At 39.8% G+C, this 22375-nt stretch overlaps 2 protein-coding genes across 4 annotated transcripts; both read right to left on the reverse strand.

Moving 5' to 3' along the window:
* Window positions 1-2465: 2465 nt before the first annotated feature.
* LOC136267129 (zinc finger SWIM domain-containing protein 1-like) lies at window positions 2466-10029 on the reverse strand. 2 transcript variants are annotated; one of them, XM_066062196.1, is made up of 13 exons: window positions 9812-10029; window positions 7745-8006; window positions 5094-7517; window positions 4884-5042; window positions 4719-4816; window positions 4550-4663; window positions 4454-4501; window positions 4319-4405; window positions 4194-4262; window positions 4008-4145; window positions 3898-3954; window positions 3796-3843; window positions 2466-2621 (listed from the first exon to the last, which is right to left on the reverse strand). In XM_066062196.1, exons 3-13 carry the CDS (start codon window positions 5371-5373, stop codon window positions 2550-2552), a joined length of 1170 nt encoding a protein of 389 aa, XP_065918268.1. In that variant the 5' UTR covers window positions 5374-7517; window positions 7745-8006; window positions 9812-10029; the 3' UTR covers window positions 2466-2549. The 2 variants fall into 2 exon arrangements, with proteins under 2 accessions (XP_065918268.1, XP_065918267.1); XM_066062195.1 differs by lacking the exons at window positions 2466-2621; window positions 3796-3843; window positions 3898-3954; ... (5 more) ...; window positions 4719-4816; window positions 4884-5042 and having other exon boundaries at window positions 5381-7517; window positions 7745-7845; window positions 7920-8006.
* A 4757-nt stretch (window positions 10030-14786) lies between these two features.
* LOC136265609 (uncharacterized) lies at window positions 14787-21674 on the reverse strand. 2 transcript variants are annotated; one of them, XM_066060494.1, is made up of 3 exons: window positions 21411-21674; window positions 20026-20128; window positions 14787-18233 (listed from the first exon to the last, which is right to left on the reverse strand). In XM_066060494.1, exon 3 carries the CDS (start codon window positions 18225-18227, stop codon window positions 14961-14963), a length of 3267 nt encoding a protein of 1088 aa, XP_065916566.1. In that variant the 5' UTR covers window positions 18228-18233; window positions 20026-20128; window positions 21411-21674; the 3' UTR covers window positions 14787-14960. The 2 variants fall into 2 exon arrangements, with proteins under 2 accessions (XP_065916566.1, XP_065916565.1); XM_066060493.1 differs by lacking the exon at window positions 20026-20128.
* Window positions 21675-22375: the final 701 nt, after the last annotated feature.

The following is a 22375-nucleotide window of genomic DNA, read 5'->3' on the forward strand; positions in this document are numbered from 1 at the left end:
ATCTCTCTACAGGATGACTTGTTTCTAGCTGAACTCTCTACAGGGTGATCCTTTCGTAGCTGAACTCTCTACAGGGTGATTTGTTTGCAGCTGAAGTCTCTACATGATGGTTTGTTTGCAGCTGAACTCTCTACAAGGTAACTTCTTCTAGTTGATTTCTCTACAGGGTGACTTGTTTCTAGCTGATCTCTCTACAGGGTGAATTGTTTGTAGCTGAACTCTGTACAGTTTGATTTGTTTGCAGTTGAACTTTCTACATGGTTGTTTCTTTGTAGCTGAATTCTCTACAAGGTAACTTCTTCTAGTTGATCTCTCTACAGGATGACTTGTTTCTAGCTGAACTCTCGACAGGATGATCTGTTCATAGCTGAATTCTCTACATGGTAGTTTCTTTGTAGCTAAACTCTTTACAAGGTGACTTCTTCTAGCTGATCTCTCTATAGGGTGATTTGTTTGTAGCTGAACTATCTGCAGGGTGATTTGAACTCTCTACAAGGTGATGTTTTCTAGTTGATCTCTCTACTCAGTCTGGATGACTTGTTTCTAGCTGAACTCTCTACAGTGTGATCTGTTAAGTTTCTACCTGATCTCTCTATAGAGTTATATCTTGTTTGTATAGCTGAACTCTTTTACATAGTGGTTTTTTGATTGGTTGCTGAACTGAGTGAACTCTCTCTCCACGGTGACTTGTTTGTACTACAGAGTGACTTGTTTGTAGCTGAACTCTCTACAGAGTGACTTACTTGTAGCTGAACATTGCATAAAGTAACTTGTTTGTAGCTGATCTAGATGAATTCTCTACTAGGTATTTTTTTTTGTAGCTGAACCCTTTACGTAGTGACTTGTTTGTAGCTGAATTCTGTACAGAGTGACTTGTTGTAGCTGAACTCTCTACAAGGTGACTTGTTTATAGTTGAATTCTCTTCAGTGTGACTTATAATGTTCTGAATCTCTACAGCAACATATTTGTAGCTGAACTCTCTACAGGATGACTTGCTTATAGCTGAATTGTCTATAAGATTAACTGTTTGTAGCTGAACTCCCTACAGAATAACTTGCAATGCCAAAGAAATTCTATAATGGAGTAAGTTATAAACGTAGCTGAATGCTTTATAAGAGTGACTGTTCTATTAGAGTATCTCGATCTCGCATATGCTACACGTAGTTGGCTTTGGAATCATAACTCAGTGGTTTGTAATCCGATTCTTCTGTACTACTGCAAGGAATTTCTATGATAATTATTCCAGCTACACACCGATTTTCAGCTCACTGTTCTAAGCGGTTTGGCTGGTAGGCGTGAAAACTAATAGTTTTTTATTTGGCTTTTGCTATTGACACCAATTGGTTGGTGGCGTTAAGGGCCACCAATACGCTATTGACACCAATCGAGTCACGTGACCTGATCAGATGGTATCGATATTGTGTCTGCTTCGTGGCACGATGTGATGCGGAAAATTTACAGAGATATTGAACACAACGCCCGTGGCCATGGTATTACTAGCGTAGAGGATTCGAGACTTATGAGGAAATTGAGGAGGCTGCTATTCCGAGTCATCGGTCAGGTGCGGCCGCCCCTTCGCTGGAGATGGAAAACAATTGTATTGTATTGTATTAATGCTTTACACTCGGCTTTACAGTGACCAGCACTGAAGGTCTGACAGCAACATGTGCTGCAGCCTTAGGATTACCTAACCTAATTTCAAGGACTTAGACTTAGTGACTTATAGCTGAAAAGGTGTAACAGAAAAGGGGCCAAAGTAAGGAAAAAAATTCCTCCAACCCCAGGAATCGAACTGCAGGTCACCCAATGTCTAGTCGGGACCACACTCAGTCTCCTCCAGGAGGGATGGATTTTCTTCCTTAATCCTAAAGTATTTATTGTATTAATGCTTTACAGTGACCAGCACTGAAGGTCTGACAGCAACATGTGCTGCAGCCTTAGGATTACCTAACCTAATTTCAAGGACTTAGACTTAGTGACTTATAGCTGAAAAGGTGTAACAGAAAAGGGGCCAAAGTAAGGAAAAAAATCCCTCCAACCCCAGGAATCGAACTGCAGGTCACCCAATGTCTAGTTGGGGCCACACTCAGTCTCCTCCAGGAGGGATGGATTTTCTTCCTTAATCCTAAAGTATTTATTGTATTAATGCTTTACAGTGACCAGCACTGAAAGTCTGACAGCAACATGTGCTGCAGCCTTAGGATTACCTAACCTAATTTCAAGGACTTAGACTTAGTGACTTATAGCTGAAAAGGTGTAACAGAAAAGGGGCCAAAGTAAGGAAAAAATCCCTCCAACCCCAGGAATCGAACTGCAGGTCACCCAATGTCTAGTTGGGGCCACACTCAGTCTCCTCCAGGAGGGATGGATTTTCTTCCTTAATCCTAAAGTATTTATTGTATTAATGCTTTACAGTGACCAGCACTGAAGGTCTGACAGCAATCCATTCCAAAGAACGGAACGATGAAGATAGTAGTTTATTAGATTGTATGATGCATATAAATTAATGTATTGTTCTAAATAATGCACATGGAGTATTAAATTCAGTTTAGAGATTTTCCTTCAAACAAGTTTCTGTGATCTTCCATGTTATCCACTCTCTTATCCGATGTGTGTTTCCCTGTGTGAATATATTGTAACTAATGAATGATACATGTATCCTAAATATACTATTAATTTAAAGGGAAATTCTGAGGTTGAGTAAAGATAGTTTTTTTAATATCACTGCAAATACCTAAGACTGTATGGCACATACTCGGTGTTTGAAATGAATTTATCATGTCTGAATGAATACTTGTACAAGCTTGTGCTTGGAAATATTTTTTTCTTGGAACACTGTCAAGTCTGATCATACAGTACAGATTAGATGCAACTTAGCATTTACTTGTGAGGAATTTACTTAGCATTTACTTGCGAGGAATTTACTCACACTCTAGAGTGGTTTACTTGCACTCGTGAGTACCTACAGGACCACTGGAGGCTCGAGTAAAACATTTGAGCTCACTGATAAACTCATCGAATGTTAAATGTACGTACTAGCTACGTATATGTACCTGGCCTGGTTGTGAAGCTACAGTAGACTATTCATAGAGCTATTCATGATTCGAGCCTCAAGGACTATTCAGTACTTTTAATATTTTGGCCAATATTTTCATGGCTGATGCGCTTGATTCTGAATATTGACTTGGAAAATGGAATGAATCGAGGGATCAGTCGTTAATCTGAGTAGGTACACAAATACTGTAGCCACGTAAATTTGAGTGTTCTCAGTCTGGAAAGTATGAACAGAGCATATATTACTGGAACTCAAGAGTAAGCTCTCGGAACTCCATAGAAAGTTTTAATGCTTGCACCTAGTTTACTCGCACCTGCAGGTAGACTACTCATATTCTCGGGTAGGTTACTCACACTTAGGAGTAAACTACAGTGGAACCTCTCTAAGAAGGACACCATTGGGGAATTATTTTTTGTCCCTTGTAAAGAGGTGTCCTTTGTTAAGGGGTGTATAAAGTACTGCTTTCATTAATTTGGGACCTTCACAGATGTCCTTTATAAAGAGGTTGTCCTCAGTTCAGGGGTGTCCTTTTAGAGGGGTTCCACTGTACTAGCACCCGAGAGTTATATGCTTGCTAGCATTAAGTTGCATCTAAGCTGTACCGTGCATTTTATCTGGTGAAAGTGTTTAATCAATAGTGAGCACATCATAGCAGACAAGCATGAATTTTAGTCAGAAAATGTCACACGTCTAACCACTATTTCAAGCACTGCATATTAAGTAATGAGAACTACAGTACCTGTGAAAATTGGTATGATCGCTCTCCCATCATTTCATGTAATGCATACTAGTAAATAAATTGATATCACACATGTCTGGTTGTACATACTGTATTACTTACCAAACAAACAAAGACACCGCAATCACTGCTATTTGACTGTAGTGGCATATTTGAGATCTAAATTAGGTATAATTATACGTTTAGTTTACTATAATTCTAATTATGCACACCACTGATGCTGCATTAATATCTCTCCAGGTTGTCGCTGTCTTCGAAACCAACCATTCCTTAAAGACACTGATGCAACTGACATACAGATTTGCAGTTGAGTCAAATAGCCACAGTTCTTTCTTTGTGGTCTGTAACACCTGGATACATGGCTGTTATGTATAACAGTCAATCAGAAGATATTTTACCACAAGTATCCAGTGTGACTCGTTGATGTTGACAGGAATTACCCACAGCTCATAGTCACAAATGTTGACCTTAATCAAGTGACATTACAAATTAAGATATAATTAAAAGTTTACTTATTACTTACATCTTGGTACCATCTTTTTGCTAAATTCATATTACGGCACATACTGTTGTATAGAAAAGTGGATGCAACAAATGTATTCAGTCCCTTCTGTAATGTTATTTTGTTAATGTACAGTGCTAAAAGTTAATTTCATACCATTTGTAGGCAGCGTTTTGCAGCAACCTTTAGAAACGTAGTGATTCCCTAGCGTATAACAAGATTGTACATTATGTATTGTTTACCAATAAGTACCTTATCTGTTAGCCAGTTGCCAGGGAACAAAGCATATACATCGATGTCCATCATATCAGATGATCCCATTTTCCCAAATATACCTTGACTTGCTTCCTGCCAAATATCAAGTACCTGTATGTGTGCACATTAAATACAGTAAGTCATGAATGACATAGAAACAACATACCACTTTGCTAACTTCTGGCTTAAGTGTCCACCATTCAGGTTTACAAAGATCAACCCAAGTATGGCTGGTACCTGAATTGTAGCTACATTTATGTTGCTCTGTGTAGAAAAGAAATTATACTTATATATATACAATGCATATATATCCATTGCTTAGCTTACTAACCTGTAACAACACATCGCCTATTTACACAGCACTGCTTCTTCTTTCCTGGGCCACCATACTTGACCATATCCTGGCATGCTGAGCACTTCTGACAATCCACAGATGTGCATCCAATACACTCTCCACATCGACGGGATCTCTTTCTTTGTGTATTATTACCTTTAAAAAGTTTTAAACATACGTTATTTTGCTTTACACTAAATCACTTACTTGTTTTGCCAACTTGCACACTTGGCTGAATATTCTCTTTACACCTGTCTTCACTGTGTTGTCTTTTCTTTGATTTTGATGGCCACAGTTTGGAAGAGTATTTTGGACGACCTCGAGCTTTTATACTAGGCTTCAGGTGTATTGAGCTTTTTTTAATGGATGTGACTGCTAAGTTTTTCAGTTGTGTTTGCTGACCAGCTCCATTACCGTCAATAATCTCCTCGATACTGCTGTGTAGAATGGTATTTTGTTGCATGGTAGCCCTCTTGGCTGGTTTCATAATCTGTTTTTCAAGCTGTGCAGTATCATCATGCCTTGTGGTATCACTCTGTTGCGTGACATCACCATGCCTTGTGGTATCACTGTGCTGTGTGACATCACCGTGCCCTGTGGTATCACCGTACTGTGTGACATCACCGTGCCTTGTGGTATCACTGTGCCGTGTGACATCACCGTGCCTTGTGGTATCACCGTGCTGTGTGACATCACCATGCCTTGTGGTATCACCATGCTGTGTGACATCACAATGCCTTGTAGTATCACCATGCCCTGTGGTATCACCGTGCTGTGTGACATCACTGTGCCTTGTGGTATCACCGTGCTGTGTGGTATCACCGTGCTATGTGACATCACCATGCCTTGTGGTATCACCATGCTGTGTGACATCACAATGCCTTGTAGTATCACCGTGCTGTGTGACATCACCGTGCCTTGTGGTATCACCGTGCTGTGTGACATCACCATGCCTTGTGGTATCACCATGCTGTGTGACATCGCTATGCCTTGTAGTATCACCATGCCCTGTGGTATCACCATACTGTGTGACATCACCGTGCTGTGTGACATCACTGTGCCTTGTGGTATCATCGTGCTGTGTGACATCATCGTGGCTTGTGGTATCACCGTGCTGTGTGACATCATCTTGGCTTGTGATATCACCGTGTTGTGTGACATCACTGTGCTGTGTGAAATCAACATACCATGTGGTATCACTGTACTGTGTGGTTTCATCATCAATATCACACTCGACTTCATATTCTATGGTTTCCCATGAACACTCCTTAACAGCTTCATCACTGGCAACCTGCCCATCTAGTGTTGATTCCTCATGATCGCTTGTGCATTTTTCACATTCATCATCACAGCTTACAACAACACATTTTGAACCTGAGTCCCAGTTCTTTACCAGCGTTTCAACTGTGTTGTACATCTCTCGAAACTGTGGCATACCAACCATGCTAGCCTGAGCTGCAATCTTTTGGCACAAATTCAACATTTTCTTATACTTTTGAGCTTGATTAAGTGTTTTCTGCATGAGTGGTTCTGGCAAAAGATCATACTCAAGTGCACAATTGCTAGTACAGGCTGGGTCATCATGATGGGTGCTTTCTGTGACAAAGTCGATTTGATAAGATTTCAGCCAACGCTGATTTATCATAGAGAGATCTACAACAGAAAGACCCTTGTGCAAACGAGTACCAATTATGTGCCTACAAGGAAGCAACATAGTGTTCCAGAATGAGCAAGAACAAACACCAGCTTCTATGTCCACACTGTGAGTGTGGTCTTTATACTTTACTGTTACTGCAGAATCACCTGTGTCTACAAACTCGTAATCAACTTTCTGAGCTACTTCTACCTGATTCTGTAGAAGTTTAGTGGCATATCCTGTACAGATCGCAGAAATTTCTTGCATTCCAGCAACATGGTCAAGTTTAGTTGATATAGAAGTAAATTGCTCTACGAAAGCATTGTGGCTACTCTCTTGGTTGATGAAGTTCATAAAGCTGAGTACCCCTTCAAACATCTCAGAAAGTGAGGATGTACGACCAATTAAATCTTTAAGCTTGCTATGGCTACATTCTAAACGGTTATTTGTTGTGTTTCCAAAGTGAACACTAGAATCACGTTGAAAGGAAGCCCACATCTCCAAGCAGCTATTCCAGTTGTCAAAAAAGTATTTCTCAAAACTGGGATTTCCCAGGCGTACAATTTCAGCTAAGTAGTCTTCATAATCATCCATGCTTTCACTATAGACAATATCATGTAAAACTTTCCTTAAGCTGTCCCTTTGTTCTTTGGGAACTTCTGCATCTGACACAGCTTTGTAAAAGCACTTAATCACATGAAACTGGCAAAACAAAATTGTAGCAGTTGGAATTTCATCCTTAAGTACAGCTATCTCAGTGAAATCTTTGTCTATTACAATAACCTTAGTATTTCCATAGCATGGATTGCTATTCTTAAATGCTTGGACAATGGCTCTCAAATGTTGTGCACTCTCGTCTGTGGTAGCAGCATAAAACACAGTTCTCCCATGACCATTGCCATCCTCTATCATAAAGGAGCATAAAGGCATACGAGACTTATTCACATTGTAAGTTCCATCAATCATAAGCACCTCTGGGAACTTTTCATACAAACCTAGCAAGTGAGAAGATGCAAAGTAAATGAGACAATTCGCTATTTTCATTGACAATTATGCCTCCTTTACTACCCTGATCTCTTTGCATTTCCTCTTCTAGCCGGTCAATTGTAACCTGTGCCTCATCACGACCACCTTTAGCTTGAATTTTAACCTTAGTGCGTACATTTTGAATATCTTTTAATATAACTTGCTTCCCGAACTGCTTTAAGATATATTGTCTCACCAATTTCAATTTTGGGGCAAGTGTAACCAAATCTTCTATCTCCTTCAACTCATCACCAGCCAGTCGTCGTTTAAATGGATAATGAGGCAAAACTTCTGGCCCTATTGGATGACAGTGCTCCAAATTGCATTTCCGCACTTCAAACTTCCTAGCATGGTGATTATATGAAACATACAACTCAGCTTGGCACTTCAGAGCAAAATGATGTTGAGTTGGCCTAACTCCTTTGCCTCTTTTTCTTGGCTCCCCATAGTGTACACACCTATGCAAAAAAATACAGCTATTGTTAATTTTATTGTATATAATATATTGCTTACAAATCTTTGTATGTATGCTACTTGTTTTGAAGGTACTGACATGGCAAACTAGGGTACAGTACAGTTATACATACCCAACTGAGTACACTGTTTGCACTACATAATATGCACAATACCTATAGATAGTTTTTATAATCAAGTGTGGGTAGTACTGTATATCAGGGATTATGAAGGTTCGCACATTCTTACAACAATATTGATCAGAAAACAACCTCACAATACTTCACAGCACCTTGGCAATATTGGTGAGACAAGTCCAAAAGTGTCTTCTGTGCAGGAGTTGGAAAAAGGGTTAAGACATTGTCACTAAGACAATTTACGCAGCTAATTTTCACAGCTGACATTTTAGCGTTTGTTTCCAGACTCAGACATCTTGTCATCGTGTAGAAATTATTCGTTTATAAGCACGTTTGCAAGGCACAGAATATTATTATATAGACCATAATACTACCGGATGAGAAACATGTGGCATTGTTTTAAGTTGTGACATTCAAGCCTGCAAGGTTGTGCTTTTACAGGGTAAGTGACATTAAAAAGGTAGCTGAAAAGCTAATAAACAAATATAATAAGGTAGTGATATATGATTATTTTAACTGCTTGAATTTCTGATGATAGTTAACATCTAGTCTTGCATACCACATGGTTTATGTGGGGGCAGCAAATAAATCGTCTGGTGTCTGTTGCACACATTACAGACTAGTGGTCAGCCGTATTGAAATTTGAATTAGTAGTAAGAAAATATCGCGGTATATCGGTATATAGTTAGCCTGCTATTTTAAGTATTGCATCATAGCTTAGGCTTAATATGAAGTGGTATGCATTCAAAAAACCAAAGAATGTAGCTTGGTGTAAGTAGGCAGATGCTTGTAGTGTGCAACCTCAATGTTTGTTTAGCAAACGCTTGAAGCCATCAACAGTTTAGGTTAAAAGCAATACTGGTATTTTGATATATTGGTCAAAAAACCGGTATTTCGATACATCGGTATTGAAATACCTCATAATCAGTTATGCAAATTTATCACGATAAACGGTATATCGCTGAGCACTATTACGGACCATTACCAGAATGTTGGCAAGGCCAGTCAGATCACTTCATGCACTTTATGATGAAACAAACACCAATTATTCAAATTCTTAGTGCTGAATCTGGCTTTCTCTACAGGCTGTTGTTTATGAGCAATATGGGCTTAGGATCTTAGTTTCCCTACTACAGGAAAAGGATATGGTTTGCTACGACTTCGTGAAATGGCAAAACTGTAGAGAAAGACTTTCAACAATGCCTCAGATAAATTACCAAGACGTTACTAGTACAACATTAGCCTCAGTCTGTTCACAGAGGTGAATAGCAAGACTATTACATCATCCTTGGTGCAAAACAATGCCACTACGTATTCTGGTGTTCATGGAAAGTGTGCAACAGTGACCAGATGGTTTATTTTCCGCCTCTGGCCCACACAAACTGTCAGGCATGCAAAACCGGTCAACATCATCACTAACAGTAGTACTATAACAGTCATTATGTTTAATCAAATCTACACGTACACCCGGGAGGGGGGCAGTGGGGCTTAATATTGATAGGTGCATTATTTGGAAGATACACCTTACTGTCTCAGGCTTGATCTCAGATACTAAGAGTGAACTTCAACTTTCTGATATTGTAGGTTTGTTTTGTTCTCAGCTTATAACAAAAAGTGAGAATTTTCGTATCCAGTCAAGCAAAAATCCTAGAATAAACACTGTGATTACTAACCTATATGATACAAAGGCAAATTTCAAGCTCTCAGCAAGTCTCAAATTACTGCCAGTGTTCTCCCATCGTTGGTTGTACTCTTTTACAGACTGAGAGTTGAAACGTCGAAATGGATGGTAATGCTCATTTTCTAGCCGTTTCACAGCCTCCTCAATTTCTTCATAAGTCTCGAATCCTCTACCAACAGCTATTTCAGCCATATCCATGGCCACGAACAATTACTCAATATCTCTGTAAACTTTCCGCATCACATCGTGCCACGAGGCAGACACAGTATCGATACCATCTGATCAGGTCACGTGACTCGATTGGTGTCGATAGCGTATTGGTGGCCCTTAGCGCCACCAACCAATTGGTGTCAATAGCAAAAGCCTTTTTATTTCATAAAAGTCGATCGCGTAATTGTGACATAGGTTGGGTTTTGTGTCATATCTCGATGGCCTTTAACTGGATTCCTTTCAAACCACAAAAAGGCACTCCTACGATAGTTACTCCATCTACATAGCAATTTTCAGCTCATTGCTTCAAGCGGTTTACCCTGTGGGCGTGACAGACCTTCGACCTTATTTTACGCAGATAATCGGTCATAACTCCGTGAATGTTCATCGGATTCCTACCAAACTTGGTACTGAGATTCGCCTTAATGAGCCCTTTAAGTGTGCCAAATTTCAGCCCGATCCAAGCACGCATTCGTGTTTTATTGCGGATTTTGCAAAGTGTGCGAAAAGAAGTAGTAGAAGAAGAAAAAAACGAAGAAAAAAAACCCAAACTTTGGCCGCTCGTATCTCGAAAATGGCTGGAGCGATTTTCTTCAAATTTGGTATGTGGACTCCCCTACCTCGCCGGCACTTCTGTAGCAACTTTGGTTTTAATAGGATAAGGAATCACGGAGCTACAAAGGTGTGAAAATCGCGTTTACTTTCTTCCTGTAAATATACTCACGGTGTGACGCGCGGGCTACTTGGGCCGCACGACACACTACCGTGTGTCTTGATTATAGAACTTTGCGTGGGCGAGATCAAAAGAAAAAGTGTACAATAAATTTCAAAAAGTACACTCTCAGCCGGCCAGCCAACAGTGCTTCATGACCACAAAGAGTGCTTTATTGAACAAATAAAGCACTCTTTGTGGGCAATAAAGCACAGTTGCCCACGTGCCTTAGCGCAGGCTAATAGCCTGCAGGGCTCACGCCAGTACGACTAATCACCCACGCTGGTGAAGGCTGATAGCCTCGCCATGCTGAGTAATCAATCACCCCAGCCAATATGAGTTCTATCACTGGATTGCTTTTATAGACATACCTAAATGCTGCAATGATGGGTGGGAGAAGGTAACGTCGCTGTTACGTTTGTTAATGTAAACGGACAAGTCCTGGAGATATTACGGAAATATTTCACCATCTGACTCACAATAGAATTGACTGTGGGTTGCAAGCAAAACCTGCCAAAATACGCGATGAACGTCTTCCATGCCAGACTATGGTGAAATACGCGTGAGTTACTTTGTTAAACTAGTTTGTGTTCGGATAGATCTTCCAGTTTGCGTACCCACTTAGATTCCTCCTCTCAACGCGCTTTAGATCTAGCCTCAGCCAAAGGGGCCTCCAACTGGCTTACCACCCGGCCCCTACAGGAACATGGCTTTGCACTGCATAAGTCCGCGTTTCACGATGCCGTGGCACTACGTTATGGGTGGTCTCCTCAGCGGACTCCTGCTCACTGTGCATGTGGGACTTCCTTTTCAGTGGAGCATGCTTTATCCTGTCCCAAGGGTGGCTTACCTTCTATCCGACACAATGAGATCAGAGGTCTAACTGCTACCCTGTTGACTGAAGTATGCTCTCAGGTAGCTGTAGAGCTCCAGCCAGTTTCACAGCAGGACTACCCTGCTTCTGCCAATATCCAAGATGGTGCCCGTCTTGACATCGCCATGAATGGTTTTTGGGGTGGAAGAAGTGAAAGATGTTTTGTGGATGTGCGGGTGTTCAACCCTCTGGCTGCTTCTAATGCGTCCTCATCACTGGCCTCCTGTTATCGGAGGCACGAGAACATTAAGAAACGCGCGTATGCTCAGAGAATTCGTGAGGAGGAGCATGCCTCTTTTACCCCCTGGTAATGTCTGCCTCTGGTGGTCTGGCTCATGAGGCTTCTGTTTTTTATCAACGCTTGGCTCATCAACTTTCAATTAAGTGGGGCGATGATTACTCTGTTGTCATGGGGTGGTTAAGGTGCTGTCTATCTTTTTCTCTCTTGCGGTCCTCCATACAATGCATCCGCGGAGCCCGCTCATCCATCGGTCACTATGTTAAGACTCCCCCAATTGTGGAGCTGATTCGGGCAGAGTCTCAGTTTGCCGTGGACTAAGAAAGTCCCGGTTTGTCCAGCACAGGCCATTTATGTGCTGGGGGTGGTAGGCAAGGGCAGTCCATCAAGCCCGGGAAAAAAAAAAAAGTTTGTGCATTCAGGCTGCTAATCGTTCACGAAGTGTATATTTAGCCGGTACCGGTTTGCAAACACTAACGGCTATTGTGCCGGCACTAGTAGGTTGCCCCGAGCATTCAACTTTAGGGCACGCGTCTAGTAGGTTGTCCCGAGCATTCAACTTTAGGGGATGCGAAAAGTAGTTCCTTAGCGTTAGGAGTAGGCTAGGGTTCAGCTTTGGTTTCTTCTTCACTCTTGTTCACTTCAGTCGGATGTTTATAACGTAGAAACTAAATAATATGACTAGCTGCTGCGTGCAGCACCGGTGGTATAATCGTTACAAACATTGCTTATGAGTACGGATGCCCGGGTTCGAACCCTCGCTTAGACAACTTTTTTTTTCGCTTTCTTAGGTTTTTTGTACAAGTTTTTTTTTTTAATGCACGTAACATTCTAGTATTATACCCTCCACTGCCGGCAAAATAGCCGGCAAAACAGTGTAACCGGTACCGGCTCTATATAACCTGCCAATAGTTCATGCAACGCATGTTAATTACGAGCCCTAGTGTACTAGAAAGTTCCATAAATCATTTAAAGCATAGCCTTGCTCGTGCTATATGAAAAATAAAGCACTCGGCACTTGGCCTTGATGCTAATAAAGTACTCGGCTTCGCCTTGTGCTTTATTAGCATCTTGGCCAAGCACCTTGTGCTTTATTTTTCATATAGCACTCACGGCTATGCTTTAAGGAGGTGGTTTAGCCCTCCAGGCACCTCTCCTTTCTGAACACCAAAGATTTTGTAAGAACACTCTGTATATACTGTACAAGTAATATAAATTTTAAGTTGGATTACGGATCAAGTAGTGAAACAAGGGAATACCAAAAAAAGTAGTGAAACAAGAGAGGACATTTACCCAATTTAGTTATTATGGTTTATATAGACTGAAGCAGGGATAAAATAATTTTTTAACATAAAACTAGCACCGATATGACAACTAGCTAAAACAAAGATAACATGAATACAAATTACCCCAATAGCTACAACTTAATTACAAGTACAAGAGCTTGGAGAAGGGAAAATCAGTGTCTTTGCACTGCAAAGCCTATATGTCTTAGCATCATATGTGTATTATTTGTCTGCAAGTATATACAGTAGTGCAGTGGCTTAGCAAAATATACATAACAATTGTGCATTTTGTGATAAAAACACCAAATTTGGCACAGAAGTAGAGAAAGGTAACAAATCTGGATATTGGATGACCATGCCCCCTTTACTTTTCTATAATTGCAAAGATGTTAGTCATAAACTATTAAGATGTTTAGCAATATAAATAGCGAAATGAACAATCAAATACTTTATAATAATATCATACCATATAGCCTAAATATTTTGAGGGGGTGAATTTTTGCTGATTTCACGGTTTTGGGGGTTATCAGCGAAAATTTTAGCCTTGACCTCCATATAGTCTAATACATTTTGGGAGTGTTTGCAAATCTGTGAAAATTTTATTTTCAGCAACATCGCTCAACTTCGAAATATTTAGGCTATACGATAATTATTGTATAAATAGTAATAAAAATGTAATTATTGATACAAAGGGGGTGATACACAATGGCACAACTTGCTAAAACTGTCTCACAGACATCGAGCTGTACATTCCAGTGAGTGCCAATCCCTTGCATAGCTTTTTGCCACCTTTCTTACAAATAACGTCAGCTCATAATAGACCTGAAACTCATAGGAAAGGTAATTGAACAGGGCCGTAGCCAGACTTTTACCTGGATAGGTTCTTTAAACAAAAAGGTGGACCTTTTGTGTGATATGATACAGAATTACATTGAGGTGTGCTAAAGAAGGATCTGAGGCTATGTGGCTTTCCCCAGGAAATATTTTGAAATAGATACCAAAAAGGCTAAATTTAGTGACATTTCAGATTTTCAGTCACTAAAAGTACTGAAATTGTGGACCTTTTTACTGAAAATGAGGACCTTTTTGCTGACTTCCCTACAGGCCTGCTGAAAACACAATTACAAGTTTATCATGTAAATCTGAGGTCTTCATGCAGCCCTTGTTCACAAGACTCACAATCATGATTACCATTAACGGTTAGTCCTCACAATAATATAGTACACCTATATGCTGCATGTACAGCATGCTCCCTTACAAAGTGCTCTCGTGAAACTCCAAGCATGTACTATACTGCTGCAGAGCTACTGTAGATGTACAATTGCTCCTGTGGCCTTGGAACAAAACAACATCAATGCTGTATAGCACTGGCAATATGCATGCTTCGTGTTATTTTCTTGCCATGCCATACAAAGCTGAACATTTCCTAGGCTAGTAGTACATGCAATACTGCAAGAGTATTAATGCCTTAAGAATATACTATAAGAGGTGCCAAACACTGGGTATGTTTGCCTGTTTCTAAAGTTTGTACAATAGTGCCACTACATCTGTGTACTTTGTAATGACCATGGTGTACAACAGACAAAGCTGTATATAATGACACAGGACCATGCTATATATACCCCCTACATATGCATGGTGCTTGTACTCACACTACTATATAGAGTCAGTAATACAATGCATGGGGACATAAGATGCATACTTTGTCAGCAAATAAAGCAAGATACAATTTCAAAAATGAGAAAAGTCAACCGAGTTAATGCACAACACCATAAAATCAGAGAACTCCTAAAAAGTTTAGCATCTATGTAAAAGTTATCTTTAGGAATGACAAGCAAATTTGTGAATGGTCCAGTGCTTCTTTTGGCAGTCTTGGTTACAGTATTGCACTGCACGACAACGGGAACACTTTTTAAGATTTTCAGAACATTTTCCACAATAATTGCATTTATTCTCAGGTGCTGAGGGTTTGCTAGCAGTTGATTTGTTAGCACTGGATGCATTAAGCATAGTAGATAGAAGCCGGTCAGGTGGTAAAATACCAACTTTATTGATGTTCGTATACAAAGGATAGACTACTGCTCTGGTAAAGAAATGATCAATCTTCTTTTTAACAAGCAGCTGGTATATCTTGCTGGGTTGCTTTGATGTAGGTACTGTGCGTTGTGCAAAATATGTAAATATTTTATGCAGCAAATCACGTTCCATTGCATCAATGGTGAAATGCTTCATTTCACTCATTTCACTACTGTAGACGGCTACCCATTGTGTGTACATCGCCTCACACTTTTCAGGTGTTAAAAAACAAAAATGCATATCAATTACAGGTGTCTTGTTCTGGAGATCAAACTTTAAACCCTCAACCATCAAAAAGCATTGGCACTTATGATAGAGGTGGTCCATTGTAATAGGTTGACCAGCATACACTAATTGAAAAAAATGTCTTTCATCAGATTTTTGCAGAAGAGTTGCCAACGTTATTTTAACATTGACTTCAGGAGGCTTATTCTTTGATATCCCACGCTCTACCTCGCTATACTGAAGTGCAGAATAAGTAACAAGATCCTTTTTACTAATAGGCATTTCAGGAAGTGATAAAATGTTGGCTGGGTTGACAATGTATACTGCCTCTTCCTCGTATACCTGGTGACACTTTCGATGAGCTAGCACTGTGATTTTTTTGCTCTTTCGAGAAAATTTGATGGAGACTTTATTATAGTCTACAGGATAGGGGTAGAAGATATCAGTATGAAGATCTTTTATTTTGATCCGGACTGTTTTATTAGTTGGTTGTTCAGTAGCAAGATGACTACACTCTAGAACAGACATGGCTTGGTCACTTAAAGATATTACAGACTCAAAGTTACCAACATTACCAGAATGTTGTAGCAATGTACCTAGCAATGAGTCACCTGCCTTGGGCAAAGGCATGATGCATTTATAAAAGGAATAGCATACATCAGTGAACTCACAGTCAGCTAATCTTTTGTGTACCATCACCACAGACCTATTGACAGCTATGCTAGTAAAAACAATAGTAAGATTGTATTTTTCCTTCTTTAAGTAAGTAGGAGCAAAAAAATCGAGGGTGATCATTGGTTTGCTGCCATCATTTTCTCTCCTTGCTATGGTGTCTATTACATGAAAATCTTCACTGCTTCCAGCTTCCCAAGCCTTCATAACAAGGGAATCTATTGGAGAAACATTGTGGATTAAAGCAACTACCCTGGGTTCATCAGTGTCAATATGTTGTTGCACTGTTATTGAGCACTGGCTAATTAAATCTGAAATTGGCCTCTGGTTGCACACAGGACAACTGCTATCAGATAAATTTAAATGAAGATGAAGTCCATGTAGCAATGCTTGAGTTTGAAGAGACATAATGAAAGGCTTAAGACACTTTTGACCTAGGAGCAGGCTACACAAAGGCACCCAAAACTTGCAACTGGTATAATTGTATTCCTGACTGTCCAGGCATGAAACAAATGACTGCAGCAGAAGTACCACCGTCTCTGTACACAGTAGAGACTCAACCATTAAACCTCTGGTAACTTGTATGCAGCAAGTTAATATGTGCTTGATAGAACTACACAACAAGTGTAGTATGGCTGTATAGTCCTTCTCTGTAATCTGCTTTAGTAGCATGATATCAACATGCTGCCAGATAAAAGATTTTCTCATAACACTATGTAAAACATCCAGTTCAGCAAAACAAGGAACAGGTTTTACCGATACTTGACTACTGTACTCACTGTCATGGTCAATGCACCTGATCCCGCAGATCAAAGGAAGATATGATTCATCAAAGCCAAACACTGATTCTATGTACTTTGAGGTGTACATTACAAATGTGTGACGGAATGTATCAGTAAATAGTAGCCCCTTTTGCTTCAAAATGGACATAGCAACTATCACAAAGCTGGGAGGAGCAATGTAGTCAATCAAATTGGATGCATAAATGGCATCAAACAAACTTGGAAGGGAATCAGAGAGTGCTATAGAGTTACTCTGCACACCGTGGCAAAATTCCAGAGCATCAGAGCAATCAAAAGTGAATAAAATGTTCTGAGAAGTAGATAATATTTCAGCACAAGATCTTACCCATATGGAAAATTGCTGAACACAATTTGCAAGTAATGAATGCTGAGTAAACATGCTGTCCTGCACCATGAGTGGTAGCCCAGTATATCCAAGTCTTTTCATTTCTTTTGGAGAATATTTAAATGTGTGGAAAAAGCATCTATATGGGAATGCATTACAGTGTAAAGTGTATACACCATCTGGGTGTTCAAAGAAAGTGCTGTTTATTTCCCTGGATGGATTAACAGGTAATCCCAATACTTTTTCAGCAAAAACACTACCATGCTGATAATGATCATCAAGTTCATCTTTTATGGGTTTGATATCTAATTCTGATAATTTATTAGACAAATAAGTACCATACAGTTGCACCAAATGAGTTTGAGTCAAGTCATGGTGCTCATCTGCTCTAGTATCTTTAAGGAATTTTACTCGTGCAGATCTGACTTGTTCCACAGGACGAGTGTCACTGTACCACATATGCCACAGATGACGGATCTTTGAGAGGCTGGTGGGTGTGGTAAACCGGACTAGTGTTCTTAAAGGATTATCCACTTGTTCTGACCACAACTTGATACTCTTTGACCACTGAAGAAGTTGTGATAGAGCATCCACCAATACTTGCTTGTGTTGTGGTAGCAACTCAAGGCAGTACCAGATAGACCAAAAAGATGCCACCCAATTCATCACGTCATCTTTATCTCTGGGGATTTTAGTACACAAGTAGAGGAAGATGATGTTACGAGCTAACACTGCTGCACTGTTATCGTTCAATACAAAATGGATGCCCTTGAAGCTCCGTGAGTGTCTCTGGTCAAAATTATTCCACAAAGTGTAGAAACATGATCGAATGTCACCACATCCTAGTGATAGGATGGCTGGCTCACTGACATCTGTTGTGACACTCTGTAGAAAATCTTCTGGTAGAGTGTTGCCATAAGCATAGTAGTAGTTAAAGTTGTTGTAATCAATTAGACGAGTGACAGGAAAGCACTTTGACAGGCTCATCCTTGTCTAAAAGCAAAAAAAAAAAATAGTATTGTTAAATATACTAGCACAGGGCCCTGCCTTACATGCAGGTTGACCATGTTACACATTTTCAGTTTCAAAGTTCATACAATCAGGCACAGAGAAATAAGGGGGACAGAGGGATTAACTGTCCCCCTCCCCTCCACACTTTGAAAGTGGAGGGGCAGTACTCCCTCACTGACTTTTCCCAATGCCCAGTTGCTATAGCACAGCAACTATCGTAGCTATCTTTTTAGCCAGATCAAGATACTTTAATAGAGCAGTTACCTAACTACCTTAATAGAACATTCTGCCGTACAATTTATTCAATCTGTCTCCCAACAGATGTATCTAACTATCTACAAGTACACAAAAAAATTGGAATTTTTAATTAGAGTAGGGATCATAGCACATTGATAAAAGGTACTGAGACAAGCTGCAGTAGCACATGATATTAAATCACAGTAAAACAGTGACTTATAGACAAGCTGCAGTAGCACATGATATTAAATCACAGTAAAACAATAAGTCACTGTTTTACTGTGATTTAATATCGTGCACTACTCCAGCTTGTTTCAGTACTATCAATGTGCTATGATCCCTACTCTAGTTGAAAATTTCAAATTTTTTTTGTACTTGTTTGTTAACTGTTTTTTTTTTTTTAATGACCGGTGAACCCACGCATACTGCATCAAAAGAAAGAAATGGTACCATGCGCCCCAGCTTGTCTGAAAAGTGAAGTATCCATTACACTTCGTTGTCAGCTATGTTCAACCCATTACACAGCATTACAAATCAAGAACTATTTGAAAACCAACTTTGTAATCAAAGCAAGAGCTCATAATATTTGTATGGGGAGAGTGTCTAACTGCCAGTTTGGCCTGTACAAACACACTGCTGCAAGTTCACTTTTGATCATTTGTACACCTCTAGCCTGATTCTACTGATGACAAAGAACTGTTGATAGGTGATGATTGGCGTTGATAAGGTCAAGCCTTTCTTCTAAGAGAAGCCTGGGGTGTTACTTGCAGCAGTGCCTTTGCTGAATGCACTCCAGTTAGACACTCTCCCCATACAAATATTATGAACTCTTGATCAAAGTAGCCACTATGAAAAATACGAATAATTTCTGTTACAAAGGGTAGCCATCACATGTTACCGCCAAATTGACACTTTTCACTGTCAGCAAAGATGAATGGAACACAAAGGAGAACACTGGTAAGTCCATGAAGAATGTATTGTACATACTGCGGTGTGCCAAAAAGTACCTCTCGGGCCGAAGTAACGATGAACAGTGAAAAAATCAAGCCAGTAGCCTTAGTCCGAGTTACGCTTGTCTGAAGGCATCAGCCAGTTACCTACACAGTCAGTAGAAAATTCCATTTAATAATTTTCATAGCAACTTATTGAAAGCGTTTAGGATCGATCTGAAGGCTTGGAGTTTTACCTAACCAATACTGTTTCACTGTTATCAGGGAAGTGAGGCTGATTTTTGGCCAATGTTTTTTCATGGGCCACGCCCACATCTTTGTGGTCCTACTACACAGTACTATTGTACTGCATGATACATAACCAAGTGCATAAGTCTATTTACAATGGTTTCATTTACTGATGTATTTACTTGTAAAGTATCTTAAAGATACGTAGGACTATCCTATTTGCACCACTGAAAATTAGGGCTGAAAACGATGATGGGTTTTACTATTTGAGTACTATCTAGTGTTGACAATCGAGCACTCACAAATACTAGCTACTTGTAGCCATACCATGTGCTCCCGACAAACAAAGTGCAACAAACCCCTCAACTTTAATCTCCATAGCCTTCACTGTGTCACTTCTTGATGGCAAACATATCACATGAGCAGAGTCACATGACCTCAAAAAAGATATGGGTTTTGGTCCTAATAAATACAGATTTATACAGTAAATCAATACTTCGAACAGACGCTGTGAGAAGTTCACTATGAAGTTACAACACAATGACCAAATCTGCTTTGTGCTTCAAAGCTGGATTAAATTCAGTCACGTATTATGAACTCTTTACTGTGACTATGCACTTATAATTCATAACCCCCAGTACATACGGGATATATAGAGGAAGTATAGGAGATTTACCAGCAAAATATCCTCTAGGTGTGGGCATTCAAAAATATCCTTTCAGTTTGTACCTCGGATAATGGCGATAGTATGTCGAAAACGTTGACGCATTCATTGTACATTAGTTTTTTTTATGAATTACAGAAAATAACACTGTCTGCACCATAACTTCTGCATAATTCAGTTTATGGAGATGGTGTTTAGTTTATCAGAATGTTTGATAAAATGTGCATCGGGTAGTATGCAACATTTTGTACAACGACCAATGGAAAAAGAGGCGTATGGGGAATTCTACACATCAAGGTACAAAAAAGTACTGTGAAAAACTTCTCTCCCGTATGTTTTGCGATTTATCTTTGTAAAATGGCCAGTTAAGCACTTATTTGGGTGCATTCTTAATCAGTACTCATGGAAAACAATGATTGTTGACAATCTTTTTTAAATGATTGGTGGGACCAAGCTACAACTACAAAAAGGACTTGAAATAATGCATTGTTCATAACAGTGCTTTCTTTCAGAGGGAATTTGCTTCATGGAATTGTCAAATCCCCACTTTGCCTGTACTGGGGAAGTAGGGCCAGCCCCGTGTTTTTTCTGCAGCCGAAAGTGCGAACTACTTTAGCCAAAAATAGTTTCTTTTTCTAAGGAACACAGATCCGAAGCTCTGTAACAAGGAAGCTTCAGCAATTCAAAACTGTATCAGTCATTGTACTAACTGCGTGTGTACGTAGATGTATGAGTCTAATTAATTATGTATGTTGAGGGCACTGCCATCCGAAGGAACACCTCTTACTCTCTGGCTACGCTGCTGTCTAAGCTTTTCACTGTTAAGGTCATCAATAATGTGTATTCGTGGTTAATTTTACTACCGGTACTACAAGATTTGCTAGCACAAAGCTCTACCCCAAGACAGCCCACATCAACGCCAATATGAAATCATATTTTTATCGCTTACCCAGGGTGTGGAACTCTCTACCAATCATACAAAAAAGGGCTTAACATTGATAGGTCGGGATAGGTGCACTAGTCTGGCGCGGCAACGACACAAACACAAAAGATCACTAGACAAAAAGCTACGTGACATACCCTGTGACCACACTGCTTGTGAGACGAGACGAGTTTCAACCTACGGTACTATGGAGTCAGCTCTGGTTCAACTCTCCGTTTAAACGACAAGGAAGATCTATCAGTAGCTAGACGGATATGCGATCACTACGATCGGAGACTGGGAGCACTGATTATCTTGCTGATTACTACGAACTCTCGGACCTAGCACAGTCTACTCGAGCACAGTATAACCCTCGGTATAACCTTGCCTGTGCATTAAAAAGTTGGAAACCAAGCTGTCAAGCTTCCGACTTTTCCGTAATTTCACGAATCGCTTTGGATACTATGGCAAACTTTTGAAAACTTACACAAAACTCAGTACACTCGAAAATACGATAAGATGGTAGGCAACAGACATAGCTAAAATTTGCATAATTGATAAGCAAAGCTACATTAATTTGATAGCAAAGTTGAAGGCTTGAAGCCTAACAATTGATAGGCCCGACAAGGCAGAAACAACAGAAACTAAAAAGCTCTAACATCACTAACTTTTTGATTGTAAACTTCAAAGCCAACAATCGGTAGTAACGCCCAGCACAGATTAACATTTGATGGCAATTAACATTAAAGGCTAAATTGATAGGCAAAGTCATAGGTGAATATAGCTAATTATGATAGGCAAACATAAGACATGATATCCCAGTGGTATGTGTTATTTCGAGTGTTATTTACACCTATGTACAGATGTTTAGCATATATAGGTTTAGGTAAACAACTGGTGTCTCAAGTGGTTTTTAGCTTTTTTAGGTGCTGGAAGCAAGCAGATTTTTATTGGTTGAAGTCATGTCAAATCCTCGTAAGATACTGCTGAGATAAGTCTGTTATCAGCAATTACCATCTTGTGAGGTGAAACATACAGCTTGAATGTGCTATATTCTGCTGGCTGCTGCTTGTGTCAATGAGGTGTAAAAGCAGAGAAGATATGGGAAGACAACAACTTATTA

The sequence above is a fragment of the Dysidea avara genome, chromosome 9 (assembly GCF_963678975.1).
Source record: "Dysidea avara chromosome 9, odDysAvar1.4, whole genome shotgun sequence".
Taxonomy (NCBI): domain Eukaryota; kingdom Metazoa; phylum Porifera; class Demospongiae; order Dictyoceratida; family Dysideidae; genus Dysidea; species Dysidea avara.